We start from the raw sequence: 9,024 nt of genomic DNA on the forward strand, positions 1-9,024 counted from the left end.
GAGCCAAATAAAGAAGAAAAAAAAATAAAAGACAGAGAGAAGATGCAGAGAGTACTAAAAGGAAAAGGTAAATGAAAAGGAAGAGAGAACTTTGAGAATCCCAACATACATTGTGCCCACTTCTTCCTCAGGGCCTCTGCACATGCAAATTCTTCTACCTAGAAAACTTCCACCCTCAGCCCTGCTCTTTGTTTCTTACCCAGGGATCTTTGTTTTTCCTATTCAGCCTTCAATGTCAGCTTAGATATGACTTTGTAGAGGAAGACTTGCTTTATGGGTCCCTAGAGTACTGTGCCCCCACTGTACTTACCAGACTCTATGATGATTGTGTACTTCCTTGATTGCATCCCTACTGTTAGACCCACAAGGGTAGGTATTCCATCTACTTTAATTATCATTGTATTTCTAGCACCGAAGCCAGTGAATATTTGCTAGCAAACAAATGAATGAATTAGAAACTGCCAGAAAGGTAGAGGATAAAGTAGGGAAATGGAACAGTAAAACACTGACTCAGAGGAGTGATAACTCTAATGAAATAATTTTATTCACTGTCATCTGAGCAGTTATAACTTTTACCATTACTATATAACTCCTTTATGTGCATAAAAAGAATGAAAATTTTGATGTGAAAATCACAAAGGAAGTGACAGTAAAAAGGTCGGTCTTCCCCATCCCATTAAGATAAACTCCAAAAAATCTTCCTCTAGTGTAATCTTTCAGCATAACATTTGCTTACCTTTGCTATTCGGCTAGCTGTTTCTTTGCAAAACTGAGTCGGGCTGTCAAAATGCTGGATTAAGTGAGGCAATAAGCAAAGGATGTTAAGAGGAAAGCCTATCAAAAAAAAAAAAAAGAAAAAAAGCAAACAATAACTAATTTTATTGCACATCATTTTAAAAGTTAAAGATATTTTTTTAATGGTTCACAGAAACCATTTTCTTTTTATTTCCTGGAGTACTCAATCATCTAAATTGTTTTTGCTTTTACCAAAGAATTTAGGCTATTTCACATATTTAAAAAAACTGTTAACTGTGGAAAAGCAGAAATTAGTAGATTTACAAATAAAGATTAGTTTACATTGTACTAACATTAAAAAACAAAGAGTAAGAGCAATTCTATTAACATCACCTGACAACTGGGAAGGATCCACCAGTGTGTGTTTGGAGACAGCAATGAGTTTACTGAGTAAGTGTACGGTCATTTCTTGTGTAGATACTGAGGTAAAACCCTTAAGGAAGAGCTGTTGAAGGCCCGGAAAATTATTCCACTTCAATTTGCTTTGTACATTTTGAATCTTCTCTCGACTCTCTGATTTATCCAAAGGCAAATGGATAAGCAGTTTGTTGAGAAGCCTGAGAGCCAGGAGGTATTCATATTCATAATCCGATTCCAATAAAGATGCTGCTATCCAAAAAATGGTGGCCATCAAGTTGGTAGGCTCAGTAGTGGACTGCACATCATATAATCCTTTCTCTCTTAGAGAAGAGAGGCTTCTAGTCCTTGCTAAACTATTGCTATGGTTTATCCGTCCATCCATTATATCCAGTGTGTTACTCCGCCGCCGGTCACCTCTTCGGTCACCAATTAAACTTAATCTCAAAGAGTTACTTCTTGCATTACTGTTATATCCCAAATAACTGCTACTATTAATGGGACTTGTGCTTAGATTGAGTTGTCCAGTGCTTTTCCTGTTAGCTGCATACTTGTTTCCCATTATAGGATCATGGTATGAGGTTCTTTAAAAAAAGAAAAGAACGCATGCACAATCACTTGTTTTGCTATATTAATTTTACTCCCGAAAACATTGAAAAATGGTAACCAGGAAAAACCATTTTTATCTGACTTTGCTTAATCAAGTTTGAGTTCTTTCCTCCATATTAAAACAAAATGTACAACAGTATGTTTTAGTGTGGCAAACTGTTTCTTTTGAGTTGGAGGAGGTTTGACTAGAAGTGAAAATCCTGTTATACTAATCATGGATAACTCAGCTCTGGGATTTAGCGAACATTATGTCCAAAGCAGACCCTTTAGTCTTATCTCCAAACCTGATGGTCCCAATGGCCTTATTTCTGTCAATGCACATTCTTTCCAAAAGAACCAAGCTCAAAATTTTTTGATTTGTCTTTCTCTCTTACATTTAACATTAACTAAAAATAATTACAGAATGTTTTCTAAATGTGCCAGCAGAATGCAAAATGCAAAGATTATTAGATAAACTCTACTGGGGGAGAGTGACATGTAAAGGGATACATTTATAACCTGTTAATTGCTGTTATTAAAATACAGAAGAAAACACTGTAAGAACCCAAAGGATGGAATAATTAGCACTTCCCTGGGGGAGTCAGAAAACTCCCTGGGGCGGGGTGGGGGTTTGGGGGGCGGTTAGAAAAGGTGACATGTGAGTTGGGACTTGAAGGATAAGTCAATTCAGGGTATGCAAGGAAGAGAAAGTGGGAAGGAGGCAGCTCTAGGAAGAAGAAACATATGTGGAATGTGTGAGTCCTGAGGGGCCTGGACTGCTGGGGGGACAATGGGATGCTGAATGAGGCAGGAATGGAGCTTGTCAATGAAGCCCAAGTAGCACATCTCTGACCAGGACAGCAGAGGAACAGCACTCACACTTATTTAGCTCTCTGACTTTTTGCATTCTCACTGTCTGAGGCTCATTTTCCCACTGGTAATTCATCTGAATTCTTTGGTATCATTCTTACTACCAGTATAAGAATAATATAATGTAACAGTTACACATATTTAGCGATTGAAGTTCAATATACAAATCTACAGGTTGCCTAGTTTAAATTCTTACTGAGAAAGGGCAGAAAGAAGATCATAATGCTTCATGGTTTCAGCCAAAGTGTCAATTGCAGATTCCAATGTTAGAAGAAGCTCAATCACAAATCCCTAGAGAAAAAGGGCAGACTTTAATTATGCTCTGGAAAAAAAATTGCAATGGACTTCCCGATGAGATTTAAAAATAGAACGAACTCCACATTAACATTACAAAGTGATTAAACTCTTGAGCAATGTGATCTTGCTGATTGATGAAGAGTCATCAAACTAATGGTATAAATTGATTATAATGGTACCGTAAGGCATCCAAAATTGCTTAAGTCAGAAATCTAGCAACCATCCTTGTTTCTTTCTCTCATACCTTAATTGACTCTATCATCAAGTCTTGAAAATGTTACTTGTAAAATATATCCTAAATCTGACCCCTTTTCTCTATTTCCATAGCTTCCCTCAATCTAAGCTACCACCGTTTCAGCTTGGATTCTTACAATAGCCTCTTAACTAATATCCCCTTGATTTTACTCTTGCCTTCCTAAGAGTGCCACCTAGCTACCAGATCGAGTTTTTGAAAAGCAAATTGTATCCATCACCTTCCCCTCAAAATCTGTGAGTGGTTTTCCACTCATTCAGAATAAAACACCACCTCTCACCAGGGCCTACTAGGCCTCACATGATCCAGACCTGCCTACCTCATCAACCTTCTGTGTCTGGATGCCCCCATCCAATACACTTTAGCCACATTGGTTTGCCTGATTTTCCTCAAAAAGCCTATTGCTCCTGCCTCAGGGACTTTGCACTCTGCCAGAAATGTTCTTCCCCAAATTTTCACAGGATTCACTTCTTAAGCATGTGTTCGAAAATCATCTTCTCTGAAGGTCACATATAAAACTACTCTCTTTCTCATCATTCTTTAACTGTTTCTCTACCTTATTTTCATAGCATTTATCACTATGTAAAATTGTCTTACATATTACTGGTGAGTTAAAGGTTTATTTCTCCAATAGAATGTGAGCTCCAGAATGCCAGGAACTTTGTCTTATTCACTACTGTATCCCCCAGTATCTGCAACAGTGTTAATAAATTCATTCATCTATACAGACTTAAGTTCTTTATTGCCAATATTTCACTTAATTTATCTTAGAAAATGAAATTCATTGTTCTACTTTACATTGAAATTTAACTTATCTCTTTTGCCTTGTGGTCATCCCAGGGTAATATCCAGGACTGTGTGTGTGTATAAATATAATGCTTCCTCTAATAGTCACTAAACTATTTGATTTGATTAGTAAGTTATTAAATATTAATTTTAAAACTTTGTTTCTTAATTCTTTGCCTGCTTGTTAACATCTGACATTAATACTCCTACCTGACCATGATCTTGCTCCACCTGCGGCAATCTGTATTTGGCACTCAATCCTTGACTAGGAGTAGATGCTCAATAACTGCTGAAATAATTTAATGAAATACCTGTGCATCTTCTCCTGGATCCCCTACAGTTTCCACAAGTCTGGAGAGAACATCAGAAAGAGTACTTGCAGAAAGAGGCTGCTTTAGGGCCCTGAAAATCTGAAAGGATCTCCCAGCATAGTGTCGAGAAGAACAAGAAAGTGCTGTTTGCAGAGCAACTTCACTAAGATGATGTTCCAAATGAACTCCTTCTGTGAAAAGAAAGGAAACGAGAAGATGGTTCTTGTTTTTCTGAATATAAGGGTTATAATCAGCAGCTAAACATTTTAAACCCAGCGCCCAGCACAGTACCAGGCAAAACGGGTAGGCACTCAAATTTTATGAGTCAATGCTGTTTCTTTTCATTAAACTCCACTGGCATGTTAGACAACTCTTCATTCTAATCTCCAGGGAAGTAAGCCATGAGAACAGGGCTTCTCAACCTCAGCACGACTGACATTTTAGCCAGATAATTCTTTGCTGTGAGGGCTGTTCTGTGCAGTGTACAATGTTCAGCAGTGTCCCTGGCCTCTACTCAATTACATACCAGTAGTAACCACTTGCTCTGCCCCTAAGTGTGACAAAAAAGTCCTGAGGGGCAAAAATGCCTTTAGTTGAGAACTAATGCTTTCAACACATACATTTTTACTATAATTTTTGGAATGTGTTTAATTTTAGATCACAGAAGCCTGTACCTCTATAAAAAAGAATATTTAAGCTTGTTACCTCTATAAAAAAGAATATTTAAGCTTGTTGTTCTTTAATGTAATTTTTAAATTTTATACAATTGTATTATAATTTTATGAAGCTATCATACATGAAACTAAGAACCCCCAAATGTAACAAGTAGCTTTTTTATTTTTTAGTAGTAACTTCTTCAAACAAAACAAATCTATTATCACTAATGGGTTAAAAAAGAAAACCTGTCTAAAACCTTTTATTTTAGGCATTACAACTGTCAACTTTTTTACTAAACACTATCAGAAGTTTTGAGATATTAAAATATTTCATGGAAAGTAATCTGAAATATTTACTGAAAGATACCTGAGCTTGACTGCTTGAAAACAGAAACCACATGTTTCAAAAACGTAGTTAACTGTTCAGCACTCTTTATGCTAGGATTCTTGGCAGAAACATCCTCATGGTTCCAAAGGGGCCCTCTTTTTCTGAAAACAGAGAACAGATGTAATTCCCTTGGTTTTTAACTTTCATATTGGCCTAAAATGTACCTTTGCAGTTAGAAGGGATTTTGCAGTTAGTAGTTGAATAAATCAAACGGCATGTCACATGGTCGCATAGCCTACTATTACTATTTATATACATGAATAAGTTATGAACTATAGCAAATAGAAGATCCAGGTTATACATTTAATTTCAGTTCTCCATCATTACAGTCAAATTCTCTCAGAAGTAGTAGGAAAAGATGACAAATTTTGCCAAATGAGAAGAGTACTGGTTATTATTGCTTATGTGTTAAAGGTTGAAACACAATTTGTAGAGGCCAGGCTGTATTTAAATTATAGTGCAAAGAAAATAATTTACTAGCAAAAACAACAGGGAAAGTTTAGGACAGAATAATGGTCGTGCAAAATAGATTTTCAATAAAGTCTCCTTTCTCCAAAGATAAGAGATCTATAACGTATGGCCTAGGCTTCACGGCCCTCCAGTTTGAATTTTCCTAAGCTTTCTTGTCTAGAAACTCTCTTTCCTCAGCATTATAGACAGACTGGTTTACTCACCATTTCCAAACATACTTTTGTTTCCCATGCCCCTGAAATTTTGCTTTTGCCATCAAACACCAGCTCCTTTCTCCCCATCTATGTTCCTGCCTTACTTATAGTGCTATGCAAAGCGTATATCATAAATATCTCATAACTGACTGGTGAAGTAGTTAATGAAAGTGAAATATGTATCTAGATAATACAATATTCTCCTGGGCACTTGGTATCCAGACACAATTAAGGCCCTTTTCAGGTATAACAACGTGAGCGCAAAAGAAGAAAGTCTTAGGTGGCACAATAATTTTCTAAATGTTGCACAATACAAACCTGTGTATTTCAAATCAAAATAGGTTCACTGTAGCTGACAAATGGAAGAGCAACTTGACACCCATATGTTGCTGGAATATTAAGAGCTGCAAATATTACCTTGAGGTAATGAACTCCATGAGGGTTTTGACTTTTCCGTCCTGCTCTACTGAGATGTCGACCTCGTTGAGGACAGTGGTGTGCAGATGGGAAACGGCTGCGCTGTTATTTCCTAGGCTGATACTAGAAGAGGTAGAACTTGAGCTAAGCCCTGAGTCAGTCATAGGGGAGGGCTGGTAATCAGGTATAAAATCACTAACACCTGCTGAAAGAGAAAGACTGTTGTGAATAACAAAACAAAAGAATTTCACACAATGTTTAAAGAACTGAACTTCTGTCCCTTATAGATTTATATGGGATGCGTGAGGGACTCTGTTAGTGTTAGGTGATACAAATCAGCGCTCCTTCTGTTGGCGCCTCATAAGCACCAAATTACGTCAAGCGAGTTTTTTGGCAAACGTTTCACAGCTTATTATTAAAACTTAACTATTTGGATTTACTTTGTAGTCCTCTGCTGCCATCTGCTGAAGAAAGGTTGAAAGTGGCAATTTCCTAATGTTTTGGTATACTTCCTCAACATTTATTAAGTCAGTCACATTTCTATGATGTGAGATGATTTTCAATTTCTTATGGAAAGGAGTCTATACTTTCTGCTTCATTTTACGTAAAGAAAGAAGATTTTAAAGTCTATTTGTAATATTTCTATTATGTCAATAAAATAATTTTAAAGGTTACTACTAATGCCCATATTTACAAAATGACAAAAGGAGCCTTAAAAACAAAGAAAAACAAACTATGAAATTTTGAACAGATGCTTTAACATAAAAAAAAGGCAGTAAATTTTATTCCATTCATCTTTTAATAATAGTTTTAAAAGATGAATGAATAAGTTTCTTAATAACTGTTTTTTGTTTTTGTTTTACTAACTCTAGGTATTAAGTAAATAAGATGGTTTCAACTAAGCAACTTCAAAATTCATTAACCCTGTATCTGACATCATATAAATGGGAAAAAACATAATTTTATTTCAGTTTTTAAATACAATTATTTTCTAGATCACCTATTATTAACCTGAGGATTCTGATGAATGGAATAAATAACAGGTATTAGGAAAGAAATAAATATTACTTGTAAGTAAAAAAAAAATTCACATTGACAGTGAAATAAATTTTATAATTAAGTCTCATTAATTTGAACCTTACTACTTCAAAATGTGTAATTTGAAACTCATTATACTTCAAGATGAATACTTTTTTAAATGCAGTAAATACAATCAAGTGAATAAAAAATTTTAATGTCTTCCATTGTCAATTTTTCAGATCTTGAGATAAGGAGATATCTAATACAGTTCCACATCTTTTTCAGAATTAATTAAGCACTCTTTCATTATATCTTCAACTTACATGTACATAACTTAACATTTCTATGATAAAGGCACTATATAGACTAGAATACTCCAAATTTAATTCCTTCATTTACTGTTTAATAAATGCCAATGGTACTTAACATAATAAAACTACATTTTAAAACACAGTCTAGTATTTTGACTTTAATTTTCACTATTGCACAATTTCAAATTAATTATGATTCCACTTTCAAATTATACTTTTAAAGTAAATACCTGTGAAAGTATAATCTAAGTGTGCAATATGTTTGACTGTAAGCACCCTGGGCTCATTAAACTCTTTGTTCCTGAGAAGGACAGAGGCAACAGTTCGGATGTTACTGTTGGATCCCATTACTATTAATAAATGCAGAAGCAGGCGTTTACAATGTTCATACACCTCAGGGTGGCAGTGGTCAAATCCTAAAAAGAATAGTAGAAAATAATCATTAGTAAAGAGAAATAAGTATTCTCGCTACTGAACTCATACTTTAAAGAAAAGCAGAAATTACGTAAAATATTTTGTATAGATGATATACTACATAAAGTTTTTTATTGGCCTATAGTGTGTGTACACTTTTACAACAGCCTATTATTGTCCTATAGCACTATGGAGAATCAAGATAAGTTTTCAATGTGTTTTATGTCTAAAATTTAGTAATCTCTTAGAAATTATTGTTACATAGCACTAGATGTAAAAGGCAAGCATTTTTTTTGTGTGCCTAGCACCAACAGAAAGTCAGTAGATGTTTGATTACCAAAGGAATGAAGTAATGCATATATAAGTGTACATATCAGGAAAACTTAGGGGAAGATGGCTATCTTGACTTGTTTCAGGACACCAATCCTACAAGCCTGAAAGATGCTATTGATGTATGTGATGGAGCCCACACATTTGCTGCAGAAGGCACAGTGGAGTTTCAGCTGTAGTGATCAGACTGTTCACAATCCAACTCTTTTGGGAAACACTTAGAATCCATTTCAATTTTCCACTTATTCTGAAAGTTCCCAACCCCAGAGGCAAATTAATTTTACTCTTGCTACAGCTACAGAATTTTTCCTTCTAAAGGGTATGTGTGTTTGTGCGCAGAGCGGGAGGGGCCATAGGATAGAAATAAGAAAGAGGATAGACTTGTTTGTGGTTAAAAGAGAGGCTAGGAATAACCTCCACTAGACCATAAGAATCATGGTAAAAAGTGTCAGAGAAATAGCATAGGAAAAAAATAGGAATAGAAACACATAGAAACTTCATTAAAACCATATTGCCTTTAAATTATCACAAAAATATAATATAAAGGATTAATAAGAAATAATAAA

At 35.3% G+C, this 9,024-nt stretch overlaps 1 protein-coding gene across 12 annotated transcripts in view; it reads right to left on the reverse strand.

The window, feature by feature from the left end:
* FRYL (FRY like transcription coactivator) overlaps positions 1-9,024 on the reverse strand; it is a 272,059-nt gene that overhangs the window by 40,435 nt on the left and 222,600 nt on the right. For 8 of the 12 annotated variants that reach the window (XM_025040241.1, XM_025040244.1, XM_025040245.1 and 5 more), the window contains 7 exons: positions 7,945-8,130; positions 6,384-6,588; positions 5,281-5,402; positions 4,258-4,448; positions 2,807-2,901; positions 1,129-1,736; positions 737-834 (listed from right to left, as the gene is read on the reverse strand). In XM_025040241.1, the coding sequence (XP_024896009.1) occupies positions 737-834; positions 1,129-1,736; positions 2,807-2,901; positions 4,258-4,448; positions 5,281-5,402; positions 6,384-6,588; positions 7,945-8,130 (1,505 nt within the window). The remainder of the gene's footprint in view (positions 1-736; positions 835-1,128; positions 1,737-2,806; positions 2,902-4,257; positions 4,449-5,280; positions 5,403-6,383; positions 6,589-7,944; positions 8,131-9,024) is intronic. The other 4 variants (XM_025040250.1, XM_025040249.1, XM_025040247.1 and 1 more) reach the window with 3 other exon arrangements.

The sequence above is a fragment of the Pteropus alecto genome, unplaced genomic scaffold (assembly GCF_000325575.1).
Source record: "Pteropus alecto unplaced genomic scaffold, ASM32557v1 scaffold57, whole genome shotgun sequence".
Taxonomy (NCBI): domain Eukaryota; kingdom Metazoa; phylum Chordata; class Mammalia; order Chiroptera; family Pteropodidae; genus Pteropus; species Pteropus alecto.